The sequence below is a fragment of the Rhinolophus sinicus genome, chromosome 5 (assembly GCF_057876585.1).
Source record: "Rhinolophus sinicus isolate RSI-liver-muscle chromosome 5, RSI-T2T, whole genome shotgun sequence".
In the NCBI taxonomy this organism is placed as follows: domain Eukaryota; kingdom Metazoa; phylum Chordata; class Mammalia; order Chiroptera; family Rhinolophidae; genus Rhinolophus; species Rhinolophus sinicus.
The window spans coordinates 89,472,714-89,492,288 of record NC_142505.1 but is presented as its reverse complement, the minus strand read 5'-3'; the positions used below and the strand labels follow the sequence as shown (position 1 = coordinate 89,492,288).

The window sequence follows — 19,575 nt, the reverse complement described above, 5'->3', positions numbered from 1 at the left end:
GGAAAAGGTTATGACTTTTTATTCCTAACACAAAAACACTTAAGATTTTTAAATACAAAAGAGAAACAAAAACAAACAAAGAACAACAAAAAATAACCTGTTTGGCTATTCAATGGACCCTATCAAAGGTCATGGCCAGCCCCCACTCAGAATCCTGACACCCAACCTCTTTGCTTGTCCCGATGGTACAGTATGGGCCACCCTGCAGGGGTTCACTTAACAAGGTCAGCAGCTGGGCTGCCAGTATTGCAAGTACAGTAAACCCCTCTCGGGCACCTGGACACACGGTCCATTTTTATCTCCTCTGCCCACAGGAGAGCTAGTACGCTTCTCAGTCAGCAGGCGTCTAAGTGGTTGCTTCTGGAGTCTTCCGACTGGTGTTACACTGGGCTCTAAACACATAGACAGTTCGCTCATGACATTACATTTCATTCCCAAAGTGGGTGTTGGACAGCCAGGTGGCTGAAAGGATTTATTTGCCTTCCATCTGGGTAGCTGGTGGATACAGTCTTTGGCCACTAGATAGCCACTAGACGTTGATAAGGCAAAGTGCTGAGGTGGAAGCGAACCAATCCCTTCACAAGTCACCCAGAGCAAGGCCAGCAAAGTGGAAAAGGAGGCTTTATAAGGCTCCCTCGAAGGATCCTGACAAAAAATACAGCAGAGGGGGCTCTAGCTATATAAACACCTCTTTGAGGTGCTATTGAATGGCCCAGGGACTGACTACCTACAAAACTGTGTTTTCTAAGCCCCCAACTCAGGCAATTGGATTTCTGCACTGCTTCTGGATGTGCAAGACATTCTGATGAAATGGAACATCTGATAATCGGCCCCCCTCAAACCTTGAAGCTTCAGTCACCGCTGCTATACCACTAAAGAAACAAAAAAACAAAAGCTGCCCTAAATATATGCAGTGTGATTGAGGCCTCTTGTTGCCCCGTGTTTTACAATCATTTGAAAGACATGTGTGAAAAGTGCCTAAGTTAAGCTACCTTGAAAAAACAAAAAACCAGTGTATTGCTAGTATTAGTGACTGAGAGCAAGAGCGGAACAGCCAAGTGGTCACAACATTCGGATTGAAAACTATTTGGTGGGGACGATGACATGGCTAATGTGAGATTCAACATTGCCACTTAGCCAAGCTGGGTTGAAATGCTCACCATCCCCACTAGAAACTATGGCTTAGTTCTGTCCTGGGAAGCTGGCCTCCTCCTGTCAGGTAGCTCAGCCAGGACCAATGTGGGTTTGAATCTGCTGCGGGTTGGTTACCTTGCAGAGAACTTCACCCTGAACATGAACTGGACACAGCCAGAGAAGGGAATCTTAGCCTATCAGAGGCGAAAGGGACTTGAGTATTCATCCCATCCAATATTCTCATCTGCTAGATGAGGAAACAGAGGCCCAAGATCACATAGCAAGGAAGAAACGTCAGATTTCTCACTCTGAGATGGCTTATCGTTAAAGGACTTGTTCTGCAAATCCATTTCAATCAACAGCGTGATGTTTTTGTTTTGTTTTGTTTTTTACAGAAATAAGTACTAAGATCTAAACTCCCTGTTTCCTATTTCTAGGACTTCCCTAAGATTGGCTCTCTTGCTGCTGTCTCGGAAGGTGTCTCTGCTCTCTCCTCCCTCACACCAGCCCCCTTCCCGATGCCTTGTCCCTATTCCTAGGAGAGCACCTCACACAGCCAAAGGAGACCCATATTTGCCAGTGTAGACACATGGAGCCAGGCTGAAGTGTTGTGGTTTTCTCAAAGTGCTTTTATTGGTTCAATGCAAAGTCAGCCTCTGCCTACTTCCTAGACATTGTGCAGCAAACTCCCAAAGGCTCTCCCCCCCACCCTCATGTTTTGGGCCAAGGGCATCTCTGTGCATGTGGGTTTCCCAGCTCCCAAGCTCTCCCTCCATTTACCCTGTACCTCTGGACTTGGCAAACAGCCCTGGAGACCATCTTAAACATATTGCACATAAATACTAACTGGTTTCCTTCTTCCCCAGTGGGAAGGGGTGAGTGGGTCCCTCTTCTTTGGCCAATGAAACGATTAGGTCCATTTTAGTTGCTACTGTACATCCAATTTCCCTCCTTGGTCGTATCCAAGGGCAACTGCTACATCTCAGATGCTAAAACAATTACTGCAGTTTTGACGTCAAGTGACTCAGATCATATCCTCTAAGGTGGCTTCTGCTTCACAGTTGGGAGGACCTCTCTCAAGCTGTAGGTTTAGCTGTGATTTCAACTGAACCCGAGGCCTGGGATGGGGTTCAGACCTGTTCACGCAGAAAGACCTCACTGTCAATGCGTTCTGTGCCCACTCCACTCCCTACCTGCACAGTGGCCTGGGCATGCATATTGCATATGCCTAGAAGAAATCGCTCTCAGACATCACTAAGCATAGGCTTTAGGTGATGAAAGACTTCTTATTGCATCATCTCTTCCCACATCAAGATTTGGGTATTGAGTCTTTGAGCTCAGAGCATTCCTCCCTTCCTCCTCCCGCCCCTGAAGCCTTGCCTCTCTCTCGGGCACATCCCACATGCGACACTGTCAGATCTCATGGGAGATGCAGACCCCTGACGGGTGCTTTTTGACTCCAAGGAGTTTTCTGGTTGGGGGGCAAGGTGTGAAGGGGTGAGGGGGTGGGGCCTTAGCTACACTCCATCCATTCATATTCTTTACCTCTTTGATGCATTTTCCTTCAGTAACCAGAGCCCCCGAGAGTGAGGATTCTGATTCAGCCTTGTACTGACTGAGGAAGGAGATGGAAGAATTCCACTTAGCGGTTGCATCGGATATTTTTGGAAAACACCAGCACGGCACAGAGACGGACAGTACAACCTGCCCTGCGTGGGCGACTACCAACACAGTCTACAGTAAGCTTTATGGCAATCACATGTAAACGTCATCGAGAGCAAATACTAGGACAAAGCTACAACGAGATGGTTGCCAATAGCAGCTGCTCCCTCTGGGTTACTGCTTAAGTTGGTGGGAAAGAGACCAAGGTTGACTAGTTTTCCTGGAGAGACCTCGGAGTCTCCTTGGTAAGTAATACACAGCACCGAATGAGTCTTCTGGACAGAGGTGGTCTGCAGGGTCAGTTAACTTTAGACCCTGTAGCTTTGCATGTGCGGGATGGTGCGCAGAAACGGCTTGATGTCCTTGACAGGTATCCTCTCCCATCAGTGGCCCCCAGCTCGGACCTTGGGCACACCATGTCCCACTGCCATGCTCAGGTCTCTGCTCTGCGCAACGGCCACGTTTAAGCCACTCAAGAGCCCTGTATTTATCTGAAGTGAAAGGAAAGCTTCAGCTGACTTGGGAGAGAATTGTCCTTCACTAAAAGTCTGCATTTCTTGACCCTTAAGTATCACCCATCCATGATAGAACCTCTGGCCTAGTACAGTCGAGGAAGAAGCCAATAGGAGGGGCTTAGAAATGATCTAATCCAACTCTGAATCTAGAATTCTTTCCTACCAGCTTCCACAGGGTGAAATCTATGTAAATTACTCCCAGTGCAAATGAAGATTCAGGGCAGGCAGCAGACACATTTAAATTCCATTCCATTCCATAACCATGTACTGTGTGCCTACTGTGTGCTAGGCAGTGAATAGCTATAAAAGGAATTTAAAATGGTCAGGTCTATGCTGTGCAAAGTCCCCTTTTTTTGGTCCATTCTTATAAATTCTGCCTTCTCAAATATGTTCATGTCTGCTATGGCACCCCCCTCAATTCCCCAAATGGGATTGCGGTTCACAGTAATATTGGGAGTTCTGTGCCAAGCAGTGGCTTTAGGGGAATTTTCTCTTACAGATACAGGACATGACAGACAGGAATGGGCCAGCATGAAATGCAGCCACCATATTGTTGTTGTGTGATGGAAACCTTTCGAAGATTAGACCAGGATATCAAATAGGTTAAACTCTGACTTATTGGTAACGTCTGCCCAGAGCACTGTAATGAGGACTCTAATAGCATGACCAGGCTCAAAGAACATGAGTGCTGTGATCAATTAATTATGTCTGCCACTGGCCAAGGATGAGGCTGTACTAACACATATGCTGATTGTATTTGCCATCTTGAGCTAGACACTGCCTTAGCAGAAGCTAAAACTGTTTGTTAGAGCTGGCAGAAACCCTAGAGATGAACTTGCCTAATTCTCCTCCTCAGTCCATTTCACAGAAAAGGAAGTTGGGACCCAAAGAGATCAAGTGACTTGACACACAGGAGCACATTCCTTCTAAAGCCTGTCTCCTCCAGCCTTCTCTGTACCACCCAGGACAAGCTCATCAGCTCAGTTTACCTACTGAGGTATTTGAAAATCTTAAAAAAAAAAAAAAAAAAAAAAAAAAAGTTAGCTAGTAGTTCTCAAGGGACTAGGCCTGGCATTAGCAATAGATTACATTAGCTTGTTTCATTTCATGAGTCAATTTCACACTTTTTTAAAGCAGCAGGATTTTTTATCTTTTCTTTTTAAATATGCAATTTTCCCAAGGAACCCTGATGTCTGAAAGAGATCAAGTGGGAGCTGCTCTGTCTGAAGCACAGGCAACGTGCTCACATCATACCCTGCCTGGCCGTATTCTCCTTCATGAATGGCCCCCCAAGGCACCTGCAGAACATCCAAGCTGGACAAGGCTTTGTCATCACTCAAGAACACAAATTTTAAAGTAAAACCCAATTAGAATGTCTTCAAAGTGGAAAAGGAGCTTGGAGATTGTCGTATCTGTCCCCAACCCTCACACCCTCTTCCTGCTCCCCCTTCCCCATGCCACCAAAAAACTTTATAGACGAGCAAAGGGAAAGACAGCTGAAGGGAGTAACATGGGTTGGTGACTGGCCACTCCAGGTGTGTCCCTGAAGCTCTGATGGCATGTCCACAAGTGTAGGACCCCCCTGGATGAAAACACACACCAGAGCTTGACCTCACCTAATGCTGGCAGTCAGCAGCTGTTGCCTTGACTCCCACAGTGAGCCTGAAAGCTTCTAGCCCGCTGCCCAACAACGCTGAACTCACCTCTAGGGAGAAGCCCCCAAAACTTCATATCTTTACCCCAGCTACTGCAAGCACATGGGACCAGGAATCAGGAGGCCTAGTCTGGGTCACTGCTCTGCCCTCACTGACTGTGGGACATCGGGCAAGTCATTTTGCCTCTCGGGGCACTGCCTGCCTCACCTGGAGAAACAGGAAAAATGCAGTTTGCCCCGCCTTCCTCATAAGGTCTGCAAAGATCTTGGCCTCTTGGAAGGACACATGGCCAGGCAGAAACTCTAAGTGCGAGCTGGGCACCAGATGAGAGCTCCAACTGTAACTGGACCTAAACTTGCGCAATGAGAGCTAGGACAGGGCTTGGCAGAAAAGACCCAGAAACATCTTTCCACTGCTCCTCGTTGTGGCTGCAGGCCGCACTTCCCTGGGCATCAGCCTACCAGCCACCCAGCACCTCTGGGGCATTCTGGCAAAGGGAGCAGAGCAGCTCAGTGGCAAACACCTCACGACAGTGCATAGTTAAAAAATCAAGGAAGCAATACAATAACCCCAGGCACAGTACATCTGAGCCATAAATACATTATTTTAAGGATATACTTTTTTTTTCTTCAATTAAAAATGAGTTTATAATCCTGATTCTATTCACAAGTAACAATTTCATCATCACACACTACGGACAAGAAATGTTATGGTGAACACAGCTGCACGTCTACGAGAGGAAGTCGGTCGGGAAGGAAGGGGAGATGGGTGACTGAACCAGCACTTGAAGATGTACCCAGGACAACCCGTCGGAAGCGAGGACACTAATGTGGCAGTGGAACGTCAACACCATGGAAACTCACAGACAGAAGCAGCTTTGTTCAATGTAAACATTGATTTTTTTTTTTTTTTAAAGGACAGCAGTTTCAAGTCTCTCTCGCTCACGTGTGTTCTCTCACGCGCTCGCTCTCTCTCCTTCTCATATACTTATTTTCTTTGAAAACGTAAACATATTGAAAGGGCCTTGTCTGAGGTATTGAGGTATTCCTCGAAGGTTAAGGCTGTTGTCAATGCAGGCTCTTCTGGGCCTCCTTCAGTAAGCTGTCAAAATCCATGGCTTCATATTTGTTTTTCACTGACGCAGGAAGGGCCTCTTCTGAATTGGAATCTGGGCGGGGGGTGGAAGAGTCAGTGAGGGGGGAAGGCAGTCAGCAACTTAGAAAGGCTAGACAATCAGAAAAGCTGCCACCAGGGTCAACCCCATGGAGTGGATGTGGCCCAAAGGCTCAGAGCACTGGACAGCGAACGCTGGCTCTGCCATTCTGCTGTGACCCCTCTGCCATGTCACCAATGTCTCAGGGCCTCAGCTGCCCTAGTTGTAGGATGGGGGACCCTGAACTAAAACATCCCAGAGCTCCTTTCCAGCTCCAATATCTTATAATGACCTCCCTATATAGATATGGAACTGGGTCCCAGGTGGGACACTGCCTGACCTAGAATCCTGCTAGGTCTCGTGACACTCAGCCCTGTACTACGGACGCTGCATCGGACGCTTCCCTACAAATAATTCTCTCCTAAATTGTACTTCTCTGTCCTTCCTCAACGAATTTGTCCTCAAATAGCGAGGGCATGGTGACAATACTGTTTCACAATGGCCCCTTAAAGGACCGCTGCCTGTTGGGGCCACCATGCCATGCCCCTCGAGGAGGCAGAGCAGCGGCTGGCCCTGTGAGGTCAGAGAAACAGTAGTCACGGTTCTGCCTGCTGGCTATGGCCACAAGGTTGGACCTTCCAAGAGACCACAGGGAGCCTGAATCTCTCCTTTTGGTGCCAATCCTGGGAAAGGACAAGACGGACCAGAGACCAGAAGAAAAGCAAGATGGCAGCCTCCAGGCAACGTGGCTGCAAAGTTACACCAATCAGCACACTGGGACTTGGGTGAAGGGGCTGTGTCCAGATGGGGCTTTAGGTCTGGGTTTCATCACAGGAGGTCTCTGCCCCTCATGCTTTGGGTCTTACTGGAATGCGGCAAGGGTCTTGTGTACTTACCGTAGTCAGTGTATCTGGGCCAACAGAAGTGCCGGAGGCCTCCGTAGCTCAGCTGGAAGGAGGGCTCGTTGCGTTTCCGCAGGGTTGCGCCATTCCTCAGAGAGAGGGCAGCATGCTCAGAACACCGGTAAGTAATGAAGCCATACTTCTCACCTCTAGGAAGACAGGACAAGAGGACCATGTTACTGGGCCAGCTTGGTGGACATGGTCAGACCACCCATTATTAGGTGAGCAGCAGAAAGCCACAATGATTCAGTCATCACGTCGCATGACACCCCTCCAAGGACAGATGACGACAATCGCTAGGCTGACCCCTGCAGTGTAACAATAAGAGGTGCTGGCCACCACCACCCAGAGCCCCACACACTCCTCAGATCTCTCTGGGAGTGGGTGCTGCCGTCATCTCCACCTCGGGGATGAGCAAACAGGCTCTGTGGAGTTCAAACTTGGCCCAAAGGCAAGTGGTAGAGCAGCGTATCCAGACTCAGGCTTCCCTCCATGAAAGCCGATGCTCTTCACTCCCATTTCCCTCGTGACTCTCATTTTCTTGGATGTGCCTACACCCCCTTCCTACCACACCTCATCCTTCAAAGCCAGCCTCTGTCACCGCTCCTTGGCTGCTGACTCGGCCTCACCTGCCCTAATATTGCTGGTATTCTGTACCCATCGCATCCTTCATGATGGGTATGTTACATCTGCCTGCTGTTCAGCATCCACTCCCCTTCCCCTGAAAGCACTGTGTGCTCAGGTGGGCTCAGGGCACCAGGGGAAGTCACGTGACTGTGGCCCTTCCTGGTGACAGTGACTTGTTCAAGAATGAGCCTGTCACCCAAAGTGGAATCCCAAAGAACCCACCCCAAGTCTGTGTTGGAACCATAAGGCAGACTCCTGCTCCTCCAGGGAGGAGATAAGCTTAGAGCTGGAGGCAGCCACTCTGCCTGAGGGAAGCCTGCCTGGGCAGGACGTCAAGGCCAGGAGGGTTACAGGCAGTTCTACCCCCCGCCCCCCCCCAGGACCCTTCAGTTCCATGAACAAGAGAAACTGACTGATACTTATATGCACCTGTTATGCAGACTCAAGGGCAGACTGTGGAGTTCCCCTACTGCTCAGGACAGGCTTCCCAATAGTGGGTGCTTAATAAATACTCAACTGAGTCTCCTTTCCTGACACTTCTCCGAGCCAGGCCAAAGTTGGACCCCTTCTGTCTCTTTAACTATCTAAGGCTGGTATTAATAGTATTTGTGAGACTTGTGTGTACTTTTAAAATCTTAACAAATTGACCTTTCTCTTTAGAGATTAATTTGCTGGCTTTCTTTTTACATGTTATCTGTATTTGGTATCCTGAAGACCGGACAGAAATGAAAACAGTTCCATTTGTGCAATGGCTCTTTAACTGTGGTAAAAACACAAACCATAGCATGTATCATCTTTACTGTCTTTCAGTGTATAGTTTGATGGTATTAAGTACATTCACCTTGTTGTGCCACAGACCTCCAGAACTTTTTCATCTTGTAAAAACTTAAACTATATCCATTAAGCAACTCCCCTTTACCCACTCTCCCCAGTCCCTGGCAAGCACCGTTCTAACTTTCTGTTTCTATGAATTTGACTATTCGAGGTACATCATGTAAGTGAAATTATATAGTATTTGTCTTTTTGTGACTGTCTTATTTCACTTAGCATAATGTCCTCAAGATTCACCCATGTTTGGAGTTATGTTGCAGGATTTCCTTCCTTCTTAAGGTTGACTATTTCATCACATGCATAGACAGTATTTTTGTTATCCATTCACCTGTCTATAGACAGGTGGGTTGTTTCTGTCTCTTGGCTATTGGGAATAATGGTGCTCCAGGTCCGGGCTGTGGATTTCATTCCATTTGTCCCACAAGTCTTCCTGGGCATCTTCTGTGTGGCCAGCCCTGGATCGGGACTGCTGCCCTCCCCACCTCTGCCATAGCTTGACTCCACTCACCTCTTGCTTCTCGTCAGCACCTGGCACTCTACGATCTCACCAAACACTTCAAAGCGCCTCTTCAGCTCGCGGGAGCTCATGTTGCTGGAGAGATTTCGAATGTACACCATGCGGCCTTCGCCCTGCTCGAGAAGGGGGACACAGTTACTGTCTGGCTTCCAGGGGGCCCTTTGCGGGCAGGTTCCCATGGAGTCCTTGCCCCAGTCCGTGACACCTGACTGAGTGAGTGACACCAGCTGGGACTAGAGTCAGAGAGAAGACAGGATGGGCACTATCTCAGGGGACTTGTCCTGCTGGAGGAGGGCAGCTGCTGAGTGTTGAATGGGGAAGTGACCCCTAAAGAAGCAACTGCTTCCTTGAAGGAAAAGAGCAGAATGGACGAAGAAACGAGAGGGATTCAGCACTGTTAATATAACTGCATACTCAGTAGCTTCCATATTGGTTTTAAGTCTAAGACCTTTTTTGGTAGTGGGGGAGGTGTTGGGATGGAAAGGCAAGTTGCCGAGGGTGGTAGCAGGAAAGCACAAGGAGCCAGGTCATAGAGGGAGTCAGAATGGGCTGGGAGGAAAGCAATGGGACAGGGGACATAGAGCTACTGGAACCAACATTATCCCTGGCTTTGCCAGCGCAGTGTGTAGACAAGGTGACCAAGGCCACTCAGGTACCACGACTGTGGGCCCCCAGAAGAGCCCAGCAGAGGGGGAGGGGGGAAGCCCAGGTGAAACCTCCCTTCCTCTCCTTTCCAATCTGTGACTTCATCCAGTTAAAGCTCCTGACATTGCTAGAGTCACTTTGACCCGGAGAAACTTCACCTGTGCTCTTGTGGGCAAAACCAACAGCTTTGGAAAGGTTTTTTTCTGGGAACAGGTTAAGGCAGTGATTCTGGAGCCATTCCATTCTCGAACCACAGGTGGCAGGGAGGAAAGAAAGCACAGGTCCAGGGGCCACAGCAGGGCTCTGCTGTCAACAGCCATGGGGACTGTGCAGCCCACACCAGGACCTGCCTCAGTTAAGCTCCAAGTAGAAATCCCCTCCCCCAGCCTCCCTGTAGCTCCTTGAATTCATGATGACACTCGTTCCTACCTCTGCCCCACTTTCTCCTAAATCTGTACTTGGTTGGCTCTTTGAACCCCTCAGGTCCCAGCTCCTTAAAGATGCCCAACCCCCAACCCAGACTACCATATAAATACATCCTCCCCAAGAGTCAAAACACACCTGTTTACTTCAGATGTGTTAGTCGTGACGCGATTAATTTCACAGCGCATCGCCCAGTCTGTGATTACAGTGTTTATTCCTCGTGGATGAGTCTGTTTGCTCTCCCTTCTGTCCTAACCACGGGAATGGGGACCTTGTCTGTCTTGCTCATTGTGGCCATCCAGGCCCTAGGACAGTGCTAGGCATCGCACAGTTGCTGAATAGTCACACATGGATTCCAAGATGCTCCATCCACAGCCTGTGGCTTCAGGCACCTGCTTGCAGACAGCTATGCACCTCTGGGGTCAGCCCACCTCACGTGTGCCTCCACTCTGCCCAGGTACACCCGCACGGGATTAAAGCAAAGGACAGCCTGTCTTTCTGTGCCTCTCTGTCTTACTTTCCCTCCTTCCTTTCTAGTGACAAGGAGGGGCTGCTCCACCCCCAACCCCCACAGCTTACCAATGAATTTTTCCCTGTGGCGTGCTTTGTACTAGATTTACCAGACATGGCCTGGTCCTATGGACTAACTCTGGGGGAGGAGTAGGGAGGTGAGTGGGGAGCAAGGGAGGGCCTCTTGGCCCCTTACACCTGATTAAGCTGGGGGACACGTAGGAAGCATAAGGTGTAACTCCCTTGTGTACAGATGAATAAACTGAGGCTCAGGAAAGCTGGGGCACCTGCCCAAGGTCACACAGAAGGTGGTGGTGGGGATGGTGTGCGGCCTGGTAGGCCAGCCTCTGCTCCGCCTACCACAGCCCGCCCTCTTGGCCCTATGGAGCCCCTGACACTGGGCCCTAAATCAACAGCAACTGCATGCCTCACAGCCAGTCCCTTGGCTATACTTCGCAGAGTGCCACCTTTGATGCCCTTTGGTGGCCCTTGTGCTGTTTGAAATGAGAGAAATATAATTATCTTCCGCAGGCCGCAGCCAGCCTCAAAGAGCTTCAGTTCTACGAAGGCATGGCCCTTCCTGACGTCTCTGCTCATTCCCATTCACTCCGGGCTCCGGGGCCCCAGTTCACTTACAATGGCCTTTTCCCGCCGCTTCCTTGCGTGCCGGACGCCTGGCGTTCCGTCTGAACATGGCCCTCTGCTCTCACATCTGTCAGTGAACAAGCAAAGCAGAGGCACTCACTCTCAGGAAAGACCACATGGGGCGGGGGGACGGAGCTGCTCCAGGAAGCAAGGGAGGCTTGTCTCTAGAACTTGTTCACAGGGGCAGAACTGTTAGGACCCGTCCTGCAGAGGCCCAGCTCCTCCTCAGCAGTCACAGCCCAGCGCTGATTGAGGGGTCTGAGCTCTGACACATGTCTGCTGCTACCTTCTGGGACTAGATCGCTGGGAACCACCGCATTGCTGTTCATAACCCTTCTGACCCTGGCTTTTCTATGCCTTTAGAGGTATAATAGAAAGGCCCTTTCACTTCATTGTCGTATTGGATCTGATGAAAAGAAATTTTTGAAGATTTATGTTTCCATTTTCCAGATGCAAACCCTGAGGCTCAGGGTCAGTATGGGATTTGCCGAGAGCTAGAAAGTGGGGAAGCCAGAGGAAGCAGGAGGTCTGCTCTCCAGTGGTTGGTGCCTGGCCCAGAAGCAACCCCTGCCACACAGCCCCGTGTCCGGTCCAGCTATCGGGCTACTCGGTCTGAATGCACAGCCCGAGAAGGCACCTGGGTGTCATATGCCTGTGCCTTCCTGCCTGTCTGCACAATGGCCTCCTCTCCAGACAGCCAGGCTGCTAGAGTGCAAGGAGCACGGTGTGTGAGGCGTGGCTGAGACCGAGCTCTGCCACCTACTGTCTGCATCCCTGGGATCACAGCGCAGAGGATAAGAGCAGGAGATTCAGTCAGACAGCTGGCACTTGAATCCTGGCCCTACCACCTCCCTGTTGGGTGACCTTGGGCCAGTTACATAAGCCCTCTCAGCTTCAGTTCATCTGTAAAATAGGGAGAATCAATTGTATCCACCTCCTCAGCCTTTTATGAGGGCCAAATTAGAAAATGCACGTAAATACCAGCCCAGGAACTGCTTGATAATTGCTTGCTATACATTTCTCTTGAACTTTTTGAGCCTCAGCTTCCTCATATATCAAATGGGGCTAAGAAGCACATACACCCTCCAAGTGCATCTGGGAAGCTCAAATAGGGGAATAGAAGGAGATGCGACCTGCAAACGTTAAGGTGCTATACAATAATAGTCTCGTCATCCATTTGTAACGGAACTGACAGTTCCCCCACCTGAAGAGCGGAGCGGGACTGGCACGTACTGCGAGGTTTGGGGTTTGTGTTGTTAAACCAGCTCAAAATGCTTCCTGTTGACCAATGTTTGGTGGCAGAAGCACAGGTAAAGAAATGTGGGTCTGGAGATGACTGATGATTAGTTTTCCAGACTTCTCTGGCACCAAGCTCTGCCAGGCATCTAAGCAGGAACTGAGTTAACCAACTAACTTTCTCCAGTGAGCAGAAAAAGCCAACTTGGTCCAAAAGTGAGAAGAGGGGAAGGGGAAGCTGTGAGGGTTTCTAGAGAGGGTCCCAAATGTTCGCTAGCAAGCCCATGAACACAGGCCCTACCCCAATACCCCTGAACCAGTCAGGGGGTGAAGAAGGCCAGGCAGCTCCAGCTCTGGCCTTGGGGGATGTGTTTAAACAGGAAGAGAACCTCAGTAGCTTCTGAGCTGACGCTGCAGAGAAACTGCCTAATGTAGATACCTAGTCATTTAGCCCACAGTGACCCCTGGGGAAAGGAGAATGGAGCCGGAAAGGGGGCTCTAACTTGTCATCCTGGCTTTTTATATAGAAGGGCTTTTAGAGAAATCGCTGGGGAACTCATTTTGAGTAACAGATAATTCAAGGCTTCTTAACATTAGTGTCTGGGGAGTCCTTTAAAATTGAATATCCAGTCAGATGTCTATGCACATTTTAATGAGGAGAGGAGTCTTTGCTTTAATCAGATTTTAAAACAGTTAAGGGCTGCTGGTGTAGATATGTAAATAAAAAACTGACTTTTTCTAAGGAAAGCTATCTATTACTGAATTCTGATTCTCAGAGTATGGCACTCTGGTGACTGGTCATCATCACCTGGGAACTTGTTAGAAACGCAAATTCTCCACCCCCAAACCCAGACCTACAGAATCAGACACTCAAGGGGGTCAGCCCAGCCATCTGGGTGGTAACAAGCCCTCCAGTTGACTCAGCTGCACTGCTCTAGACTCAAGTGCACCATCTAGTGGTCACTTGGGTGCATCTCAGGCAGAGGGTTTGAAACCTGCACCTACAGACCTCAGCCTCCGCCCCCCCCCCCCCCCCCCCCCGGAAGACTCAGATCCTGCTGGGATCAGGGAAAGAAGCAACCTGTCTCCACCAAAATATGCCAAACCTCCATTCTTTCTGCCCAGCTCCCCGCTGACTTTTGGACCGGCTTTCTCTACAGTCAGGTTCAGTGAGCAAAGATGGGATGAGTTAACAGGCTTATGATGCATCCCTGTGGACAGAGCTGGGGGCGGCGGGAACGCCCGCTGACTGCGGGCTGACTGCGGAAAGTCACAGCGCAACTCAGCAGCACCGAGAAATGGAAATACACCTTAACACTGCTTTAAATCCACGTATTCTTCAGAACACACATTAGAATTATGCTAATCTTCCTTTTACATGTTAGTGTCACATAGGCATTAAACTGTACGGGTATATATGCTTCCACAAAGACCTACTTATTTTATAAATATAAAGCAGAAAACAGACGAATAAGGGGTAAGTTCATTTAGACATAGGCCATTCTTCCTTTCCCGAGACCAGGAGATCTGGGCCACGGCTGACTGTCACTCAGCAGGCTATGCTCACCTTCCAGGACTTGCCCACAAGACCCCCAAGGAGACGACCACCTTCAGGCCCTCTAACCAGGACATGGACCTCACAGGGAAACACAGCCCCAGTTTCAAGGCTCTTCCCTCCCCCGGCACCCCCGGAACTGTAGTCTCAGTTCTCTCGTGAGGCCACCCACCCATACCTGAAGGTCCTTCGAGTGGCTGGTGACCGGGAGCGGCAGGAGGAGGAGCCAGAACTGGAGCGGCTGCGGGAACAGAGCTGCCGACTGGCCTTGCTTGGTGGGCTCTGGTAGGGGCAGTGGTCAGAGCGAGGGGGGCTGACCCCTGAGTCCTCTTCATCGTCATCCTCCTCTTCCTCTTCCAGGAGGAAGCTGCTCTCGCCACTGCTGCTGCTGCTGTCTTCAAAGACAGTGTCATATTCGGGGCTCTTGCAGGAGGCCAGGTCTTCATCCTCTAGGGCAGTCTCCAGGAGCCCAAAGTGCTTTGTGAGGCTGGCACGGATCTCATGGTCTCTTAGCAGCAGGCTGTCCTTGGGGAGTGCGACTGCATCCCAGCTTCTGTTTTCCTCCCTGCCAGAGGCCTGGGCCTCAGCCAGTGGGGCACCTCGCTGGGGCCAGTCCTCAAGGTGGACCCCAGACGGCTCCCAGGACCTCAGCACCTTCCTCTGCAGGGCGCCCTCTGGCTTGAGCACCTGGCAGTAGTCGTGGTCTCCAAAGGAACAGGAGAAAGGACGCTTCTGACCAGCCTGGGAAGCTGGCTGGGCTGTGGCATGCCGCAGATGAGACAAGAGCTCACTCCGCTCTGGGTGCTTCTTTGGCAGCTTGTGGGCCGCCGCTGTGGCAGCCCTGAGCTGGAGGCCCTCTGGGGTGGGGAGGCTGGAAGCTATGCCTTTGCCTGGGCTGTGCTTAATGTCCGGCTTGAAGGGGTCCTCTTCTGTGGGCTTGTAAGGAGGTGTGGTGGGTGGGGTGAGTCCTACCCATGGAAGAGGAGAAACATGTAAGGTGGAGACCAATCACTTCTCCAAGAGACACTAAAACCCTGGTTTGGGATGGAAAAGTGTGCCCCCACGCCCCCAACCCGATGGATGGCTGGCATCACTAATTGATCACTGTACTGCTGGCTGAGCCTGGACATGGCCTGGGCTCCTCACACAGCCCATCATCAATTCTGTGGAGCTGGCATGTGATGAAATCCATTTGCCTTCCTTTCAGTAGCCTGGCAATGGTAGCTGAAGCCTCCAGGTTATCCAAGATATATCTCTCCCTGCTCCACCATCCAGTCATTCAGCAAGCCCTCCCAACTGCCTCTGATGTCTCCCAGGGCAGAGAGGCAACAGGCACCACAGAAAGCCTCCCACCTGGATTAGATCACCAGTGTCCTTAGTGCTCCTGCATCTGACCTTGGCCTCCATCCTACCCATGCACCACAGGGAACTTGCTAAAATGCCACGGATTACTTCCTCTCTGGGGCTCCTGAAGCCTACGGGCTCAAAACCAAACCCCTCAGCCTGGCATCCCTCTCAGCCTTTTGTGACTGCTCTTTCCTGATCCCCCAGTTCTGCCATGTCACAATGCCAGGTGACCAGTCTCTTCAAGGGGAACCTGTACTTCCCACTCCTCTGCCTTTGTTCACGTCAATTCTGCCTCCAGGGATACCCTTCCCTTTCTTTGTTTCTCCAATTCCTACTCATCCTGCAAGCCGAGTTCAAATGGGTGCCCTGGGTGCCTGCAAACCTGCCCAGGCCCCACTTCTGCCCCACGCCTCTATGTTCCCAGAACTCTTGCACACACTTTGGAACTAGCGTAAACGGAATAGTACTTGTTAGGGTATGAGTCTGTCTCCCAGGGCTCATATCTACCAGTTTTTTTCTGACCCTGACATTAGCTCACATGCCAGTTGTTGGCAGCTGAAGAGCTGAGCCTGGCCCTGACTCTCCTCCTTGTAACACCCTCACTGTGTATCTCAAGACCCAGTGCAGCCTATGACGCAGTGGCAGGGGGACACAATGGTACTCTTCACTGCCCGAAGGGCTGCTCAGTGTGGGGGACTCACTGCTAGGGGTTGAGCCAATTCCTCCAAGGGCACCCCACAGCTTAGCCCCTGGCTCACCTGCTGTGCCACAGAGCTCCACCGTCAAGGTCTCCTCAAAGCTCTTCTTGCCAAAAGGAGGGTCACTGGTGGGGGAGGGGAGGACAGAAAGGAAAGAGGCCTGTCAGCAGCAGGCCCCACCTCCCGGAGTACATAAAGAGGGCAAGGGGACACCGTGACAGACCCTAGTTCTGCTGCCCATGGAAATGAGGCCTAGGGAGAACTTGCTGGGGACTCCCCCATCCTGGCTTTTAGAGAAATGTAAAGCTGCATAGCTACTTTAGGAGTTGCAAGAGAGATCTACAGAGAGTGGACAAGCAGACAGCCTCCTGATTTTACAGACATAGCACCTGCGGCCCAGAGGGAAGAACAGACTTGCTCAAAGCCACACAGTGTCATCAACCTCTCCCCCACGGACAAAAGAATTCCTTCCCTGGTCCTGGAGAGACAAACTTCTAAAAACAAACTCCCTTCTAAAGGAGCTTAGCTCTTGAGGGCCCCACAGGGCAATGAGGGCATGGGTGTGGGGACAGAGCCAGGCTCAGGGGCTGATGAAACACCCAGCCCCGTGACATACACCCCCAACAGGACAAGGTATCATAAAATAATAAACCAGACATTTCCAAAAATCTACCTTTGCGACAAAGTCAGCATGAGGCACCTGGGAGAGTCTGAAAAGAAGACAGAAAAGAAAAAAATTAAAATTCCTCAACATGGTATCGCTTGCAAATGTTTCCCTCTGGAGGGGACCCCAAACTTCCATTGGTACCAAGCACAGCTCATTATCCAGCATGTGACCCAAAAACCTCTGCCATTTTTAAGGAAGGGCAGAACAACTCAAAGCCACTTTCATGCCCAGGGGCTCAGCAACATTAACAGGTGGCGGGCCTACTGGATTTTGCAGGAAGAGCAGACCGTACAAGGACGACCCCTTCTGGCCAAACAGTGTAGCACAGTGGAGAAGAGCTGGCTCCCAAGGCCAGATGCTGTAGGCTCTTCCACAGAGGGAAGGAAGCAGGACTAACTACCCTGTTTCCCTGAAAATAAGACCTAGCCGGACAATCAGCTCTAATGCGTCTTTTGTAGCAAAAATTAATATAAGACGCGATCTTATAGTAAAATAAGATGGTCTTATATTAATTTTTGCTCCAAAAGACGCATTAGAGCTGATTATCTGTCTAGGTCTTATTTTCAGGGAAACACGGTAGCTGAAGGGATCACTAAATATCTGTGTGCCTCCATTTCTGTGTCTTAAAAATGGAGATTATAACAGAACCTACCACACAGGCTTCCTGTGAGGAGTCAGTGGAGATAACCTATGTTAGTCAAGTGCCTGGCACAGTAAATACACAATAGATAACTGTTACCAGTTATTATCACCACTATTGTTACCAATTAAAATTCATCTTTATTGTGGAGCTGAATTTAGAGACATACCTTCTGTCACATCATCTGTCAGGAAATTTTCTTTAGAGCACTTATCACAATATGTAATTATCTTCCTTTTTTGCTTACTTCTTGATCGCCTGTCTCCCCCAATGAGAAACCCCATCAAGTCAGGCATCTCATGGTCCTTGTTCATTAAGTGGTACCTGGCCCATGCATGATGAAAAACTCAAGAGATACATGAGTGATTCCTGAAGACCCACCGAACTAGCCCATAGTACAGAAAGGGAAGTTGAGAGCCAGACAGGGGAAGGGACTTGTCCTGGCTCCCAGCACAATGGGGTGTGCCACATCCCATCCCTGCACCCTCTCTTGCAGACCACCGACTCCAACTACCTCTGGACGGGAGCCGCGGGCAGCTGGGGTCTTCATCCGTGTCCCCACACCCACTCTCACAGGGACTCTCCAGAGCCGGGATCTGGGGTCCCCGGAGTTGCTGCTGGTCTTGGCCACTGTCCTCGTCCGTGGGGCTGCCCAGCTCCCCCTCTGTGTCATAGGCTTCAGAAGCCAGACCCAGCGAGGCCAGAGATCCTTGGGGCTCCGTGGAGACCAATGATTCATCGGTGAATGTCAGCCAGGGACCCAGCTCGGGGTTCAGTCTCCTGGAACGCCGCACGGGGCACACCGAGCTCTCCAGCTTCCTCCCCAGCTTCGTCCATGGCAAGCCTCGGCCTGGCCTTTTCCGGCCCCATTCTTCCTCCTCCTCTTCTTTTTCTTCCTCCTCGTCCTCCTCTTCCTCTTCATCTTCCTCCTCTTGCTGCAGCTTTGCTGACCTGCGGACATGCCCTTTCACCTCCAGCCGCAGTGGGCGCAGGCTGGGTCTGGGCCCGGTGCTCTTGGGCGAAGCTGCTATCCTAACCTCTTCCACTGGGGATGGGCGGCCAGGGGAGGCCTGGCTGTCTTTGGGCCGGGGCGTAAGGGAGGCATAGACCGGCGTGGCCAGGCGGTACGGTTTGCTGACATCACAGAGGACATCTTGAGCCAGAAGTTCCCTCAGGATGGAGAACTCAGCCCAGGAGGCTTTGGAAGGGTGCTGGGACCGGGCCCAGGGTCTGACCTGCTTGGAGGGATTGCTGCAGGGCTGAGGGGCTGGCTCTGTGGCCTGTGGGGGCAGCTTCCTCTGGGGGAGGCAGTAGGTGTGCATGTAGCGAATGAGCTGCACGACTGACTGCAGGTCCTCTGGTGAAACCTGGGCGCTGGGGCCTGCCCTGCCCGGCGCTTGGGAGTCCCAGGCAGAGGTTGGAGCTGGCTGGGAGCTCGGGCAGTCCTCGCCCGGCTTCTCGTCCTCCTTGGCAGGGAGCTGGGGACTCAGGGGGGCTGGTGGCTGCAGGCCCCGATCTGGGGAGTGGGCTTTAGCCTGCAGGCAGGACGGCACCGAGGTGAGGTGCTTATGCAGTTCTGTACAACTCCGGCTTTGAGACTGCACTGTGGGAGTCTTCTTGTCTTGGGTGCTGTCCATCTAGAGAAGAAAGAGACCAGAGTGAGGAGGGAGGCCCATATTGCTCCTCCCTCCTGCAGCCACTGGCCAGGCCCGGCATGTCTCACCTGGATCATCGAAATTGCCAGGTTTCATCCATTTTATCCCCAGCTTCCAGCACAGAGCCTGGCACCTGGCAGCACTCAGGCAATGAGGAATGAAGGAATGACCAGCCTAACATGGATTTCACCCCTTCTAGATTCACGGCAAAGCCCTGCTCTGACCATTCCTCTCCCCTGCGCTACATACAGCCTTCAATAAGAGCGGCAGGAAGTACATTAGTGGTTGCCTGGGGCAGGAGTGGGAACAGGGAATAACTGTAAATGGAGGCATTGGGGACCTTCCTGGGATGATGGAAATGTTCTAAAACTGGGTTGTGGTCATGGCTGCACGACTGTAAATTTACTAAAACTCATTGAATTGTACTTTTAAAATAGGTGCCTTTTATGATATGTAAGTGGCACTATCCACAAAGCTGTTAAAAAAAAGAAAAAAGAAAAATTCAGTAGTTTCTCAGTGCCCATTAGATAAGGGGGGCCCCTTGGCCAGGTATTCAGG

At 50.9% G+C, this 19,575-nt stretch overlaps 1 protein-coding gene across 1 annotated transcript in view; it reads right to left on the bottom strand.

Annotated features, from left to right (window-relative positions):
- Positions 1-4,329: 4,329 nt before the first annotated feature.
- Positions 4,330-19,575, bottom strand: part of PPARGC1B (PPARG coactivator 1 beta) — a 95,951-nt gene continuing 80,705 nt past the window's right edge. Inside the window, exons 5-12 of the mRNA XM_019734379.3 lie at positions 17,877-18,999; positions 16,729-16,765; positions 16,116-16,180; positions 14,189-14,978; positions 11,211-11,286; positions 8,988-9,109; positions 7,016-7,170; positions 4,330-6,134 (exon numbers count right to left, since the gene is read on the bottom strand). Coding sequence (XP_019589938.3) covers positions 6,034-6,134; positions 7,016-7,170; positions 8,988-9,109; positions 11,211-11,286; positions 14,189-14,978; positions 16,116-16,180; positions 16,729-16,765; positions 17,877-18,999 — 2,469 coding nt within the window. The 3' untranslated portion in view covers positions 4,330-6,033. The remainder of the gene's footprint in view (positions 6,135-7,015; positions 7,171-8,987; positions 9,110-11,210; positions 11,287-14,188; positions 14,979-16,115; positions 16,181-16,728; positions 16,766-17,876; positions 19,000-19,575) is intronic.